Source organism: Choloepus didactylus, chromosome Y, assembly GCF_015220235.1.
Source record: "Choloepus didactylus isolate mChoDid1 chromosome Y, mChoDid1.pri, whole genome shotgun sequence".
NCBI classification, from domain to species: domain Eukaryota; kingdom Metazoa; phylum Chordata; class Mammalia; order Pilosa; family Megalonychidae; genus Choloepus; species Choloepus didactylus.
Genome location: NC_051335.1, coordinates 6,857,723 through 6,875,301, shown reverse-complemented (window position 1 = coordinate 6,875,301; position 17,579 = coordinate 6,857,723). Strand labels below are relative to the sequence as shown.

The following is a 17,579-nucleotide window of genomic DNA, read 5'->3' as shown; positions in this document are numbered from 1 at the left end:
AATGAATTTCTGATACATGTGATAGATAACAAGGATGAACCCTGAAGACAACATATTGAATGAAATAAGCCAGACACAAAAGGACAAAAATAGTATGATCTCACTGTTTTTGAAATAATTAGAATAAACAAATTGATAGAATCAGAAACTAGACTTCAGGTTACCAGGGGCTGGGGTGGAGGTAGGCAGTGGGAAGTTAATGCTTAATTGTTACAGAATTTCAGTTTAAAGTGATGGGAAAGTTTTGGTAATGGATGGTGATAACAGTAGCACAACATTGTGAATGTAATTAACACTACTGAATTATATATTTCAATGTGGTCAAAAGGGAAATTTTAGGTTGAATATATGTTACTAGAAAAAACATTTTTAAAAAAACATAGGGATGTACAACACAAACAGTGAACCTTTATGTAAATTGTAGTCTATAATCAAAAGTACAATTATAATAATATTCTTTCATTAATTGTAACAAAGATACCAAACTAATGCAAAGTGTTAATAACAGAGAAAACTGAGTGTGTGGGGGGGTGGGGTATATGGAAACTCTATTTCCTGCGTGATTTTTCTGGAAACAAAATTTCTCTAATAATAATTATTTTTTAAAAAGGGGGAAATAACCAGAACAAGGAGGAAAGTGATAAGTGCTACAAAGGAAGCTCCAAAACTGTCATGTAGGTTCACAGAAAGCAGATAATTCATTACTCATCAAATATAAAAGAAAAGAATCTACAGGCTTACAATTAGTAAGCGAATTTAGCAAGATTGCTAGATACAAGGTCAATATATAAAATCCAATTGAATGTCTATATTTTAACAACAAAGAAGTGGAAAATTAAATATCCTTAATAATAACATCAAAACATAAAACGCCTAGGGATAAATCTAATGAAAATGTATAGGACTTGTACTCGTTTATGAGAGAAATTAAAGAAGACCTAAATAAATGAAGGGATATACTATGTCCATGGATAGGAAGACTCAATATTGTTGAGATCTCAATTCTCTGCAAATTGATCTACAGATTCAATTAGAGCCCAATAAAATTGCCAGCAGTTGTGTGTGTGTGTGTGTGTGTGTGTGTGTTTGTGTGTGTGTAAATTGACATGCTGTTTTTAAAAGTTAGATGGAAATGCAAAGCACTTAAAATAGCCAAGGCAATACTCAAAAAGAACAAGCCTAGAGCATTTACCTACCTTCTGGTAAGCAAGACTTACAAAGTATAGCGATTAAGAGAGTGTGGTATTGGTGGAAAAAATGATAAATATTAGAGCAGAGAGTCTATAAACAGATCTCCATATAGATGGCCATGTGACCTACTACCAAGACTCTAATGCAATTCAGTGGGGGTAAGGATGGTATTTTCAATTAATGGTACTGGGTCAATTCGCTATCCATGTGGAAAAAAGTAGATCTTGACTCATACACCTCACACGCAAAAATTAATTTGTGATGGATCAAAGACCTAAATGTGATAGCTAAAACATCCATGCTTTTAAAAGAAAACAGGAAAATATTCTTATGATCTTGGGATATAAAATATTTCTTGGGATACAAAAAACACTACCCATAAAAGAAAAGATTAATAAAATGGACTTCATTAAGATGAATAACTACTATTCCTCAAAAGACAGGATTAAGAAAAAGAAAAGGCAAGCTACAAATTGGGAAAATAAATTTACAATACATATAACAAAGAACTCAATTCCAGAATATAAAAGAACTCAATAAGAAAATCAGTAAGAAAAAGATAAGCCAACCCAATGAATTAATGGGCAAGAGACTTGAACAGACTTTTTTGGCAAAAAGAAGATATCCAAATGGACAATAAGCATATGAAAGGGTGCAGGACCTCATTGATCTTCAGAGAAATGTAAAGTAATCAACATGATATATCATTACACACCATCAAAATGGCTGAAACTTCAAAGGCTGACAAATACCAAGTTTTGACAAAGATGTGGAAGAACCAGAACTTCCTTAACTTGATGATGGGAGTATAAACCAGTTATAACCACTTTAAAAAGTTCGTTGGCAGTATCTACTAATGCTAAACATACACTTGCCCTGAATTCCAATCCTAGGTATATATTTAAGAGAAATGAAGGCTTATGTCCACCAAAAGATATACACAAGAATGTTTATCAACAGTAAAATGGTATACACCTGCACACACAAAACGCCAACAAAAAAAATAGTATATTCATACCATGGAACACTATACAGCAATGAAATAGAATGAAATACTGATACATGCAACAATGTGAATAAATCATGCAGACATAATGTTGAGTGAAAGACACCAGGCACCAAAGAACACATCACATACGATTCTATTTATATGAAGTTCAAATGCAGGCAAAACTAACCCATGTTGACAGAAGTCAGAATAGTGGTTACTCTTTTGCTGTGAGATAGGGGCAAGGGTGGGGAAGGGGTTACTGACTACAAGGGAACACAGGGCATCTTTTGGGATGCTGATTTTTTATATAGTCAATTACATAGGCAAAACAAAGCTCATTAAGCTGCACACTTAAGATCTGTGTACTTTACTGTATTTAAGTTATATCTCAATTAAAACAAATGAACAATCTGGACACACAAAGGAATTATTAATTCTACTAAAACTACCAGTGTTGATCTAGTAATACTTGATAGGGTGAGGCTGAGGTTAACAAATCTTACTGTTTATTTCTATAAAGATACACAGAAAAATAAGCAATTATTCAAGTTCTTTTTCTACATTAGGTTTATTTAATTGTTCTATAACTTATGCAGAAAACATACAAGACATTTAATGCAGAAACACTAAAAATAATTTGTTAAATCAGAGGGATGAAAAAGCCCCAAGAGATATGGGGTTGGCTTATACCCCAAATGCCGATAATTGAGCCAAAGGTCGTGACACAATTATAAAACAATTTTGAAGAGCCAGGATCTCTCTCCCTAATGGGAGTTTTAACACCATACATATTCCACACAGTAATTTGTTTCCATTCAGTCAATTAATTTTGAAGTAAAAAAGTGAACTTACAAATCTAGTAAGCAGAAAATAGTAAGTAGCAGTTTCTAATGATAAGTTTCAAGTGCATTATTCTTAAATACACAAGGCTTTGATCAGAAAGTTGAAAGCAAAGCAAAAACTTTTACACCCAAATTTGTTTCAATAAAACATAAACCGACTTTTGATTCATCTGCTGGTAAATCCCAGCCCAAAAGAACTCCATGGTTCCTCTATCTAGGTGGATTTTCAAATAAGAAATTAATTATAAATAACAATGATCAAATGTTTTTTTAAAATGCATAATTTAAACAGGTTATTGGATATGAACACTATCCAAAGTATAGCTATGGAGGAGACTGTTAGAACAGGACAAGAAGAACATTCGGTAAACAATGAAAACATTAGCTGTTTGTGGCATCCTGAATGGAGAAGAGAATCTCATAGCCTTTGAAAATGTCAGGGAATAAAGCGATATCACTGAATATTGTGGTACCTAACACTACTGTATTTTTCTTTCATTCTTAAGCTTTTTCCTGAGGCAGTCTTTCCTCTTTCACTCTAGGAGGTATACTGACAAGAACCAACAAAAACATCTTGTAGGATGCACTAAATTAGCTAAGGGACGATAAATATTAGTTTGCTAAATACATACACTTATATATCAAAGAAAGTATGGCATTAGGACTCTTGATTTCCTTCATATAGCCAGCTTCTGCAACAACCAGTTCTTACTGGTTTCATGGGTTTGGGGAAAAATTCATTTATGTGTGTTTCCTTGAATAACCTTCTCCACTACACTGAAGGGGAAAGGGAAGACTAAACATAGGCTTTATATTCCACTTCAGGAACAGAAAGGTCAAAACAGTGTTTCATTAAATGATAAGTACCCATGTCCATACTATAATGTTTTCTCAGTTAAGGATACTTATGATCAAAGTTGTACCATATTCGGAAGAGCCAAGCACTCTCTGCTTTGGTAGTTCTCCTTTCACTTTCAGGAATACCCTACAAACAGATAATAAATAAATCCATACATACACAGAGGCAAAACACATTATTTAGAGCCATTACTTTGCAGACTCAGAAATATAGCCTAGTATGTATACGATACTCTCCAATGTGGGCAATTTTAGAAATTTAATTGCTTGTCTATTGTAGCTTTGGAATAAGAAACAGAAATGTTTTCTTCCTGAATACCTCTATTACTCAGACTACTTACTGATTTAGGAGTCTACCGTTATTTAAAAATCAGTGTGGCCAAAACCTATGGGATGCAGCAAAAGCAGTGCTAAGGGGGAAATTTATAGCACTAAACGCATATATTAAAAAGGAAGAAAGAGCCAAAATCAAAGAACTAATGGAACAGCTGAAGAAGCTAGAAAATGAACAGCAAACCAATCCTAAACCAAGTACAAGAAAAGAAATAACAAGGATTAAAGCAGAAATAAATGACATAGAGAACAAAAAAACAATAGAGAGGATAAATATCACCAAAAGTTGGTTCTTTGAGAAGATCAACAAGATTGACAAGCCCCTAGCTAGACTGACAAAATCAAAAAGAGAGAAGACACATATAAACAAAATAATGAATGAAAAAGGTGACATAACTACAGATCCTGAAGAAATTAAAAAAATTATAAGAGGATACTATGAACAACTGTATGGCAACAAACTGGATAATGTAGAGAAAATGGACAATTTCCTGGAAACATATGAACAACCTAGACTGACCAGAGAAGAAATAGAAGACCTCAACCAACCCATCACAAGCAAAGAGATCCAATCAGTCATCAAAAATCCTCCCACAAATAAATGCCCAGGGCCAGATGGCTTCACAGGGGAATTCTACCAAACTTTCCAGAAAGAACTGACACCAATCTTACTCAAACTCTCTCAAAACATTGAAGAAAATGGAACACTACCTAACTCATTTTATGACGCTAACATCAATCTGATACCAAAACCAGGCAAAGATGCTACAAAAAAGGAAAACTACCGGCCAATCTCCCTAATGAATATAGATGCAAAAATCCTCAACAAAATACTTGCAAATCGAATCCAAAGACACATTAAAAAAATCATACACCATGACCAAGTGGGGTTTATTCCAGGCATGCAAGGATGGTTCAACATAAGAAAATCAATCAATGTATTACAACACATTAACAAGTCAAAAGAGAAAAATCAATTGATCATCTCAATAGATGCTGAAAAAGCATTTGACAAAATCCAATATCCCTTTTTGATAAAAACACTTCAAAAGGTAGGAATTGAAGGAAACTTCCTCAACATCATAAAGAGCATATATGAAACACCCACAGCCAGCATAGTACTCAATGGAGAGAGACTGAAAGCCTTCCCTCTAAGATCAGGAACAAGACAAGGATGCCCGCTGTCACCACTGTTATTCAACATTGTGCTGGAAGTGCTAGCCAGGGCAATCCGGCAAGACAAAGAAATAAAAGGCATCCAAATTGGAAAAGAAGAAGTAAAACTGTCATTGTTTGCAGATGATATGATCTTATATCTAGAAAACCCTGAGAAATCGACGATACACCTACTAGAGCATAATAAACAAATTTAGCAAAGTAGCGGGACACAAGGTTAATGCACATAAGTCAGTAATGTTTCTATATGCTAGAAATGAACAAACTGAAGAGACACTCAAGAAAAAGATACCATTTTCAATAGCAACTAAAAAAATCAAGTACCTAGGAATAAACTTAACCAAAGATGTAAAAGACCTATACAAAGAAAACTACATAACTCTACTAAAAGAAATAGAAGGGGACCTTAAAAGATGGAAAAATATTCCATGTTCATGGATAGGAAGGCTAAATGTCATTAAGATGTCACTTCTACCCAAACTCATCTACAGATTCAATGCAATCCCAATCAAAATTCCAACAACCTACTTTGCAGACTTGGAAAAGCTAGTTATCAAATTTATTTGGAAAGGGAAGATGCCTCGAATTGCTAAAGACACTCTAAAAAAGAAAAACGAAGTGGGAGGACTTACACTCCCTGACTTTGAAGCTTATTATGAAGCCACAGTTGCCAAAACAGCATGGTACTGGCACAAAGATAGACATATAGATCAATGGAATCGAATTGAGAATTCGGAGATAGACCCTCAGATCTATGGCCGACTGATCTTTGATAAGGCCCCCAAAGTCACTGAACTGAGTCATAATGGTCTTTTCAACAAATGGGGCTGGGAGAGTTGGATATCCATATCCAAAAGAATGAAAGAGGACCCCTACCTCACCCCCTACACAAAAATTAACTCAAAATGGACCAAAGATCTCAATATAAAAGAAAGTACCATAAAACTTCTAGAAGATAATGTAGGAAAACATCTTCAAGACCTTGTATTAGGCGGCCACTTCCTAGACTTTACACCCAAAGCACAAGCAACAAAAGAGAAAATAGATAAATGGGAACTCCTCAAGCTTAGAAGTTTCTGCACCTCAAAGGAATTTCTCAAAAAGGTAAAGAGGCAGCCAACTCAATGGGAAAAAATTTTTGGAAACCATGTATCTGACAAAAGACTGATATCTTGCATATACAAAGAAATCCTACAATTCAATGACAATAGTACAGCCAGCCCAATTATAAAATGGGCAAAAGATATGAAAAGACAGTTCTCTGAAGAGGAAATACAAATGGCCAAGAAACACATGAAAAAATGTTCAGCTTCACTAGCTATTAGAGAGATGCAAATTAAGACCACAATGAGAGGAGTCAGAGGCAAGATGGCGGCATAGAGAGGAGTGGAAGCTAAGTAGTCCCCCTGGAACAACTACAAAAAACCAGAAACAACTAGTAAATAATCCAGAATAACTGCGGGGGGACAAACGAGACCATCCACTCATCATACACCAACCTGAATTGGGAGGAATGCCCGAGAACACAGCATAAAATCTGTAAGTAAAACCTGTGGAACCAGGTCGTGAGACCCCCTCCCCCATAGCCCGAGCTGCGGAGCCTCGTGGTGCCAGAGAGAAGCTCTCTCCCAGCAAGCGAATACAGCTCAGCTGAGCTCCAACTGGGGTTTTAAGTAGCGAGTGTGAACTGCTCACTACAGGTACGCAGCCCCAAAAAACAGACAGAGGCTTTGGGTGATGACTGACCTTGGAGAGCCGGAGGGTTGCCTTGACTGGGTCTGAAGGGGACTATCTGTTTCTTTTTTGGCTCAGTGGAGAAAGCCCCAGTCATTTTAAGTTTCCAGGGCTGTGACTTGGGGAAGGGTGGAGACACCATAAGCAGAGAGCGAGACCATTGAAATGCTAATGACCTCCACCTGGGGGCTCTGTCTTCTCTAGGAGGAAAGGGGTGGGGCCCTTTCCATTCAGAACCAGACCCCAGAGCCTGGGGGAACACGGCCACACCACCTCACACCAGTCAAGAATTATAGGCTAACAGGCGTCACCTGCTGGGCAGAAAAGCACAGTGACCCGAGGCATCAAAGGGTGGAGCAATTTTCTAAGACACACCCGCAGGGAAACCAGATACTGAATATTTCTTCCCTCTGTTCTGGTCTGGGAAAACCTGATTTGGATAAACAAGGAAACCATGACTAGACAACAGAAAATTACAACCTACACTAAGAAAAACAAAGTTATGGCCCAGTCAAAGGAACAAACGTACACTTCAACTGAGATACAGGAATTTAAACAACTAATGCTAAATCAATTCAAAAAGTTTAGAGAAGATATTGCAAAAGAGATAGAGGCTGTAAAGGAAGCACTGGACCTGTATACGGCAGAAATCAAAAGTTCAAAAAACCTACTGGTAGAATCTATGGAAATGAAAGGCACAACACAAGAGATGAAAGACACAATGGAAACATACAACAACAGATCTCAAGAGGCAGAAGAAAACACTCAGGAACTGGAGAACAAAACACCTGAAAGCCTACACACAAAGGAGCAGATGGAGAAAAGAATGAAAAAAATATGAGCAACGTCTCCGGGAACTCAAAGATGAAACAAAGTACAATAATGTACGTATCATTGGTGTCCCAGAAGGAGAAGAGAGGGGAAAGGGGGCAGAAGCAATAATAGAGGAAATAATTCATGAAAATTTCCCATCTCTTAAGAAAGACATAAAATTACAGATCCAAGAAGCGCAGCGTACTCCAAACAGAAGAGATATGAATAGGCCTACGCCAAGACACTTAATAATCAGATTATCAAATGTCAAAGACAAAGAGAGAATCCTGAAAGCAGCAAGAGAAAAGCAATCCATTACATACAAAGGAAGCTTAATAAGACTATGTGCGGATCTCTCAGTAGAAACCATGGAGGCAAGAAGGAAGTGGTGTGATATGTTTAAGATACTGAAAGAGAAAAACCACCAACCAAGAATCCTGTATCCAGCAAAGCTGTCCTTCAAATATGAGGGAGAGCTCAAAATATTTTCTGACAAACAGACAATGAGAGACTTTGTGAACAAGATACCTGCCCTACAGGAAATACTAAAGGGAGCACTACAGGGTGATAGAAGACAGGAGTGTGTGGTTTGGAACACAATTTTGGGAGATGGTAGCACAACAATGTAAGTACACTGAACAAAGGTAACTATGAATACGGTTGAGAGAGGAAGATGGGGAGCACGTGAGACACCACAAGAAAGGAGGAAAGATAATGACTGGGACTGTGTAACTTGGTGAAATCTAGAGTATTCAACAATTGTGATAAAATGTACAAATATGTTCTTTTACGAGGGAGAACAAGCAAATGTCAACCTTGCAAGGTGTTATAAATGGGGAGGCATTGGGGGAGGGATGCAATCAGCATAAACTAGAGACTGTAACTAATAGAATCATTGTATTATGCTTCCTTTAATGTAACAAAGGTGATATACTAAGGTAAATGCAGATAAGAGGGGGGGATAGGAGAGGCATGTTAGACACTTGACATTGGTGGTATTGTCTGATTCTTTATGGTGGGTAATGTCCATGATCAACTGTACAAATACTAGAAATCACTTCATGAACCAGAACAAATGTATGACAATACAATTAAAAGTTAATAATAGAGGGGCATATAGGAAAGAACTATATACCTATTACAAACTATATACTACAGTTAGTAGTATTTCAACATTTTTTCATAAACAGTAACAAACGTACTATATCAATACTAGGAGTCAACAATTGAGGGGGGTTGGTTAGGGATAGGGGAGGATTAGAGTTTCCTTTTCTTTTTTTCTTTTTTCATCTTTCACTTTATTTCTTGTCTGGAGTAATGAAAAGTTTCTAAAAATTGAACAAAAATTAAGTGTGATGGATGCACAGCTGTATGAGGGTACCCAGGGGCAAGTGATTGTACACTTTGGTTCTTTGGATAATTGTATGGTATCTGAACAATCTCAATAAAAATGCAAAAAAAAAAAAAAAAAAAAAGACCACAATGAGATACCATCTAACACCGGTTAGAATGGCTGCCATTAAACAAACAGGAAACTACAAATGCTGGAGGGGATGTGGAGAAATTGGAACTCTTATTCACTGTTGGTGGGACTGTATAATGGTTCAGCCACTCTGGAAGTCAGTCTGGCAGCTCCTTAGAAAACTAGATATAGAGTTACCATTCGACCCAGCGATTGCACTTCTCGGTATATACCCGGAAGATCGGAAAGCAGTGACACGAACAGATATCTGCACGCCAATGTTCATAGCAGCATTATTCACAATTGCCAAAAGATGGAAACAACCCAAATGTCCTTCAACAGATGAGTGGATAAATAAAATGTGGTATATACACACGATGGAATACTACGCGGCAGTAAGAAGGAACGATCTCGTGAAACATATGACAACATGGATGAACCTTGAAGACATAACGCTGAGCGAAATAAGCCAGGCACAAAAAGAGAAATATTATATGCTACCACTAATGTGAACTTTGAAAAATATAAAACAAATGGCTTATAATGTAGAATGTAGGGGAACTAGCAATAGAGAGCAGTTAAGGAAGGGGGAACAATAATCCAAGAAGAACAGATAAACTATTTAATGTTCTGGGGATGCCCAGGAATGACTATGGTCTGTTAATTTCTGATGGATATAGTAGGAGCAAGTTCACAGAAATGTTGCTATATTAGGTAACTTTCTTGGGGTACAGTAGGAACATGTTGGAAGTTAAGCAGTTATCCTAGGTTAGTTGTCTTTTTCTTACTCCCTTGTTATGGTCTCTTTAAAATGTTCTTTTATTGTATGTTTGCTTTCTTTTTAACTTTTTTTTCATACAGTTGATTTAAAAAAGAAGGGAAAGTGAAAAAAAAAAAAAAAACAAGGAAAAAAAAAAGATGCAGTGCCCCCTTGAGGAGCCTGTGGAGAATGCAGGGGTATTCGCCTACCACACCTCCATGGTTGCTAACATGACCACAGACATAGGGGACTGGTGGTTTGATGGGTTGAGCCCTCTACCACAGGTTTTACCCTTGGGAAGACGGTTGCTGCAAAGGAGAGGCTAGGCCTCCCTATGGTTGTGCCTAAGAGCCTCCTCCCGAATGCCTCTTTGTTGCTCAGATGTGGCCCTGTCTCTCTAGCTAAGCTAACTTGAAAGGTGAAATCACTGCCCTCCCCCCTACGTGGGATCAGACACCCAGGGGAGTGAATCTCCCTGGCAACGTGGAATACGACTCCCGGGGAGGAATGTAGACCTGGCATCGTGGGACGGAGAACATCTTCTTGACCAAAAGGGGGATGTGAAAGGAAATGAAATAAGCTTCAGTGGCAGAGAGAATCCAAAAGGAGCCGAGAGGCTAGCGTCCGCGCCATCTCAGGCTCTAGGTGGCGGCGACGTTGGTTTTCAGTGTATGGTTTACCCCGCCAAGCGGTTCTGCTTGGTGCCAGCAATGGAGGGTGTGCGCTGGGCCTTTTCCTGCGGCACTTGGCTGCCGAGCCGAGCCGAATGGCTGCTGGCGGTGCGATCGATCCAGCCCGAGGAGAAGGAGCGCATTGGCCAGTTCGTCTTTGCCCGGGACGCTAAGGCAGCCATGGCTGGTCGTCTGATGATAAGGAAATTAGTTGCAGAGAAATTGAATATCCCTTGGAATAACATTCGTTTGCAAAGAACTGCAAAAGGAAAACCAGTTCTTGCAAAGGACTCATTGAATCCTTATCCCAATTTCAACTTTAACATCTCTCATCAAGGAGACTATGCTGTACTTGCTGCTGAACCTGAACTACAAGTTGGAATTGATATAATGAAAACTAGTTTTCCAGGTCGTGGTTCAATTCCAGAGTTCTTTCATATTATGAAAAGAAAGTTTACCAACAAAGAATGGGAAACAATCAGAAGCTTTAAGGACGGATGGACTCAGCTGGATATGTTTTATAGGAATTGGGCACTGAAAGAAAGCTTCATAAAAGCCATTGGCGTTGGACTAGGATTTGAATTACAGCGGCTTGAATTTGATATATCACCATTAAACCTGGATATAGGCCAAGTTTATAAAGAAACACGCTTGTTCCTGGATGGGGAGGAAGAAAAAGAATGGGCATTTGAGGAAAGCAAAATAGATGAGCACCATTTTGTTGCAGTAGCTCTTAGGAAGCCCGATGGATCTAGACATCAGGATGTTCCATCTCAAGATGATTCTAAACCGACCCAAAGGCAGTTTACTATTCTGACCTTTAATGATTTAATAGCATCTGCTGTTCCTATGACACCTGAAGATCCTTCATTTTGGGACTGTTTTTGCTTCACGGAAGAAATTCCAATGAGAAATGGTACAAAGTCATGATATGGTTCCTTAAGTAAGGAAAATGAAAACTGTTTGTAATTTCCCATTTTCACTGAAAAATAAATGCTCGATAGTATCAAATTTTATTTCACAAAACAGTAAAAAAAAAAATTCCTAGTAAAGAAAGCAAAAAATTCTGGTTCACAGTAGTTCACTAGACTATATTGACGTCTTTTTCACCAAAATTGCATTGAATTGACAGAAGAAATAAAGAAAGGTAGCAGAATTTTAAAGTACTACATGCTCATTGTAGAAAAAAAATAGAAAATGCAAATATGCAAAAAGGAAGCATTTAAATCCTTTGTTTCAGAGATAGCTACTCCTAAAACCTTGGTGTATATCCTTCTAGACTTTTCTTGGCAATGAATCCAATGAAACATTCGTTAAAAACAAATGAGGATATACATTTTTTTGTAATTTTTTTCACTTACCAGCGCATCTACTGTTAATAAATATACCTCTGTGGCATAACTTTTAGTGACTCCAAAGTACTGTATTGTGTATGACTGTATCTGTTCAGATGCTTTTTGCAAGAGGATACAATGTCCAAATGTAATTGACTTCAACCAAGGACATATATTATCGTATAACACACAGCTCAGAGATGTCATTGAGGGTTTTTTTTTTTTTTTGGCTCTGCCATCCTCATTTTATTGATTTTTGCCTTAGGATTGTTCCCCTCATGGTCACAAGAGCTCCTGTGGTAACTTTCAACTTTACACCCTCATACAATCACATCCAAAAGTCAGGAAGGGCCATTTCTCCTTTCACATCTCAGTTTTTATCAGTGAGGAAGATTTTTCACAGATGCTCACAGGTTTCCCTTCAGTTTCCTTTGACTCAGATCATGGAAAGCCAGTATCTAGCATTATTAGTTTCTGTGTGGAAAGTGAACTCTGCTGGTCAGGAAGAAGATGAGGTGGAGGTGGGAGAATGGCATAAGAGGAAGCCCACTGCTTGCCGTAAAGAAGGTATGCCACGGTTTACTCGCTCTTTCCTCTGTGTTAAACATTTTGATTGCTGTTACTAATCTAGGCAAATGGTGTAATGAATATCCTTGTAGTCACATTTTGAGGTCTAGGCTTAATCATGTCCTTAAAAAACTTTATAGAAGTGGAATGACTAGTTCAGAGGACTAAACAATTTTAGAGCTTTGATATTGTCAAATTGCTCTCCAGAAAGGCTGTACAACTTACCTGACCAGATAGTAGTATGTGTGTGCCCATTGCCACTTACCTACCCCCTTGTCAACTGTCAAATTATGTTTTTTTAATATTTCATTTTTAACAGTGTGAAAAATGGTATCTTATTTAATTTGTATCTCTTTCATTACTAATGAGTTGATATATCAATGTTAATGGCTGTTTGTATTTCTTTTTTATGAACTGCCTGTTCATTGTCTTTGCCTGTGTTTATTTTAGCAAATAGATCTTAATTTAAAATGGGAACATAGTATTTAAGATGCCAAGACCATCATATTGATGAAAAATCTATTATATGGTTGTAGTGCATGTCTTGGGGAGTTAAAGTCTTGTTACTGTTAAATACCAAGAAGTGATATAATTTCATTTTTTTTTTACTACTGAAATTAAAGGTTGTGTGTAAATTGTATAAAATTAGATACCTTACTTAGTAAAAGAATTAATTGGAATGTTTTATAATTTTTTTATTATTTTATTAAGCATGCCCAAATATCTTAGGCAAAGTAAATAACGTGTTATAAAAAAGTCAAGTAGCATTTATAATAGAGGAAGTATTGTTATCCCTAAAATGAATGTAATGGTAATATGAAAAATCATCTGTCTTGTCATTATAATAATAAAACTATTAACATTTATTATGGAATTTTTATGAAAAAAAAAAAAAAAAAAAAAAAAAAAAAAAACAAAAGGAGCCGAGAGGTCACTCTGGTGGGCACTCTTACGCACAGTTTAGACAACCCTTTTTAGGTTCTAAAGAATTGGGGTAGCTGGTGGTGGATACCTGAAACTATCAAACTACAACCCAGAACCCATGAATCTCGAAGACAGTTGTATAAAAATGTAGCTTATGAGGGGTGACAAGGGGATTGGGAAAGCCATAAGGACCACACTCCACTTTGTCTAGTTTATGGATGGATGAGTAGAAAAATAGGGGAAGGAAACAAACAGACAAAGGTACCCAGTGTTCTTTTTTACTTCAATTGCTCTTTTTCACTCTAATTATTATTCTTGTTATTCTTGTGTGTGTGCTAATGAAGGTGTCAGGGATTGATTTGGGTGATGAATGTACAACTATGTAATGGTACTGTGAACAATCGAAAGTACGATTTGTTTTGTATGACTGCGTGGTATATGAATATATCTCAATAAAATGAAGATTAAAAAAAAATTAAAAATTAAAAAAAAAAGACATAATGCTGAGCAAAATAAGCCAGGCACAAAAAGAGAGATATTGTATGTTACCACTAATGTGAATTCTGTGAAAAATGTACAATGTTTTATACTGTAGAATGTAGGGGACCTAGAGATACCAATTAGTGGAGGGGGAATGATAATCTAATAAGAACAGATTATGATTATGATTATGGTTTGTAAACTTTCTTGGATATAGTAAGATCATGTTGGAAGCAATAGAGTTATTTTAGGTTTTTTTCCTCTTATTCCTTTGTTTTCTTAGGGGTTGTTAATTTTCTTGGGGTATGGAAGGAACATGTTGGAAGCAATGTAGTTATTTTAGATTATTTGTTTTTCTTACTCCTCTGTTTGGACATGGTTTATTAATTTTCTTGGGGTATGGTAGGAACATATTGGAAGCAAAGCAGTTATTTTAGCTTATTTGTTTTCCTTAATCCATTGCTTTGTTTGAAATGTTGTGGGGTTTTTTTGGTTGATGTTTGCCTGTTTGTTTTTAATTTTCTGATAAACAAAGTTAAAAAATTGAAAAAAAATCAGTAGAAAAATGGGAGTAAAAACTAAATGACAAATAGGGTGGGATGGGGGGATGGTTTGGGTATTCTCTTTTCACTTTTATTTTTTATTCTTATTCTGATTCTTTCTGATGTAAGGAAAATGTTCAGAAATAGATTGTGGTGATGAACGCATAACTATATGATCATACTGTGAACAGTTGATTGTATACCATGGATGAATGTATGGTTTGTGAATATATTTCAATAAAACTGAATTAAAAAACAAAAAAGAAAAAGAAAAATAGGGGAAGGAAACAAACAGACAAAGGTACCCAGTGTTCTTTTTTACTTCAATTGCTCTTTTTCACTCTAATTATTATTCTTGTTATTCTTGTGTGTGTGCTAATGAAGGTGTCAGGGATTGATTTGGGTGATGAATGTACAACTATGTAATGGTACTGTGAACAATCGAAAGTACGATTTGTTTTGTATGACTGCGTGGTATATGAATATATCTCAATAAAATGAAGATTAAAAAAAAATTAAAAATTAAAAAAAAAAGACATAATGCTGAGCAAAATAAGCCAGGCACAAAAAGAGAGATATTGTATGTTACCACTAATGTGAATTCTGTGAAAAATGTACAATGTTTTATACTGTAGAATGTAGGGGACCTAGAGATACCAATTAGTGGAGGGGGAATGATAATCTAATAAGAACAGATTATGATTATGATTATGGTTTGTAAACTTTCTTGGATATAGTAAGATCATGTTGGAAGCAATAGAGTTATTTTAGGTTTTTTTCCTCTTATTCCTTTGTTTTCTTAGGGGTTGTTAATTTTCTTGGGGTATGGAAGGAACATGTTGGAAGCAATGTAGTTATTTTAGATTATTTGTTTTTCTTACTCCTCTGTTTGGACATGGTTTATTAATTTTCTTGGGGTATGGTAGGAACATATTGGAAGCAAAGCAGTTATTTTAGCTTATTTGTTTTCCTTAATCCATTGCTTTGTTTGAAATGTTGTGGGGTTTTTTTGGTTGATGTTTGCCTGTTTGTTTTTAATTTTCTGATAAACAAAGTTAAAAAATTGAAAAAAAATCAGTAGAAAAATGGGAGTAAAAACTAAATGACAAATAGGGTGGGATGGGGGGATGGTTTGGGTATTCTCTTTTCACTTTTATTTTTTATTCTTATTCTGATTCTTTCTGATGTAAGGAAAATGTTCAGAAATAGATTGTGGTGATGAACGCATAACTATATGATCATACTGTGAACAGTTGATTGTATACCATGGATGAATGTATGGTTTGTGAATATATTTCAATAAAACTGAATTAAAAAACAAAAAAGAAAAAGAAAAATAGGGGAAGGAAACAAACAGACAAAGGTACCCAGTGTTCTTTTTTACTTCAATTGCTCTTTTTCACTCTAATTATTATTCTTGTTATTCTTGTGTGTGTGCTAATGAAGGTGTCAGGGATTGATTTGGGTGATGAATGTACAACTATGTAATGGTACTGTGAACAATCGAAAGTACGATTTGTTTTGTATGACTGCGTGGTATATGAATATATCTCAATAAAATGAAGATAAAAAAAAAAAGACATAATGCTGAGCAAAATAAGCCAGGCACAAAAACAGAGATACTGTATGTTACCACTAATGTGAATTCTGTGAAAAATGTACAATGTTTTATACTGTAGAATGTAGGGGACCTAGAGATACCAATTAGTGGAGGGGGAATGATAATCTAATAAGAACAGATAAAACTATGGAGGGTAATCTCAATGTTATGGGAATGCTCAGGAATGATTATGGTTTGTAAACTTTCTTGGATATAGGAAGATCATGTTGGAAGCAATAGAGTTATTTTAGGTTTTTTTTTTTCTCTTATTCCTTTGTTTTCTTAGGGGTTGTTAATTTTCTTGGGGTATGGTAGGAACATGTTGGAAGCAATGTAGTTATTTTAGATTATTTGTTTTTCTTACTCCTCTGTTTGGACATGGTTTATTAATTTTCTTGGGGTATGGGAGGAACATATTGGAAGCAAAGTAGTTATTTTAGGTTATTTGTTTTCCTTAATCCATTGCTTTGTTTGAAATGTTGTGGGGTTTTTTTTGGTTGTTGTTTGCCTGTTTGTTTTTAATTTTTTGATAAACAAAAGTTAAAAAACTGAAAAAAAAATCAGTAGAAAAATGGGAGTAAAAACTAAATGACAAATAGGGTGGGACGGGGGGGTGGTTTGGGTATTCTCTTCACTTTTATTTTTTATTCTTATTCTGATTCTTTCTGATGTAAGGAAAATGTTCAGAAATATATTGTGGTGATGAACGCATAACTATATGATCATACTGTGAACAGTTGATTGTATACCATGGATGACTGTATGGTTTGTGAATATATATCAATAAAACTGAATTAAAAAAAAAAATCAGTGTGGGATAATTCACCCCTAAATCTGAAAGACCTATACTCCTCATGTGAACAACACTTTAAATATAAAACGTCACGTCAACATCCCTATCTTTGTGAATTGTCATGAATTCCAAAAGTAACCGGCATTTTCAAAGTTGCTACTATGTTCTTAGCACACCAACAAAATGAAAGCAAGTAGGGAAATTCCATGGTAACCTGACAGGCTAGGAGGAAAAACTAACATAGCCAGCAGGCATCTTCAAAAATAGCTTCCAGAAACAGTGTGCCCTTTTCTGTAACATGATGTGGTCAGTCAGGAGTTGGGCACTTAGGCAAGAGTCCTGGCTCTGACATAAACTAGTTTGGGCAAGTCCCTTTCCCTCTCTGGGCCCAAATTGCTTCATGTATATAAAAGTTACTACAGTTTGATGGGTTGAGCCCTCTACCATAGGATTTACCCTTGGGAAGACGGTTGCTGCAAAGGAGAGGCTAGGCCTCCCTATGGTTGTG

At 36.1% G+C, this 17,579-nt stretch overlaps 2 protein-coding genes across 2 annotated transcripts in view; one reads left to right on the top strand and one right to left on the bottom strand.

Annotated features, from left to right (window-relative positions):
• SLC9A6 (solute carrier family 9 member A6) overlaps positions 1-17,579 on the bottom strand; it is a 104,920-nt gene that overhangs the window by 19,571 nt on the left and 67,770 nt on the right. The window contains exon 14 of the mRNA XM_037822783.1: positions 3,930-4,009. Within this exon, the coding sequence (XP_037678711.1) occupies positions 3,930-4,009 (80 nt within the window). The remainder of the gene's footprint in view (positions 1-3,929; positions 4,010-17,579) is intronic.
• LOC119524149 (L-aminoadipate-semialdehyde dehydrogenase-phosphopantetheinyl transferase-like) lies at positions 10,783-11,872 on the top strand. Its single transcript, XM_037822782.1, has one exon. It carries the CDS (start codon positions 10,832-10,834, stop codon positions 11,759-11,761), a length of 930 nt encoding a protein of 309 aa, XP_037678710.1. The 5' UTR covers positions 10,783-10,831; the 3' UTR covers positions 11,762-11,872.

Bases quoted from the DNA above. Each gene is read 5' to 3' on its own strand.
- LOC119524149 (XM_037822782.1), top strand. From the start codon at position 10,832: ATGGTTTACCCCGCCAAGCGGTTCTGCTTGGTGCCAGCAATGGAGGGT.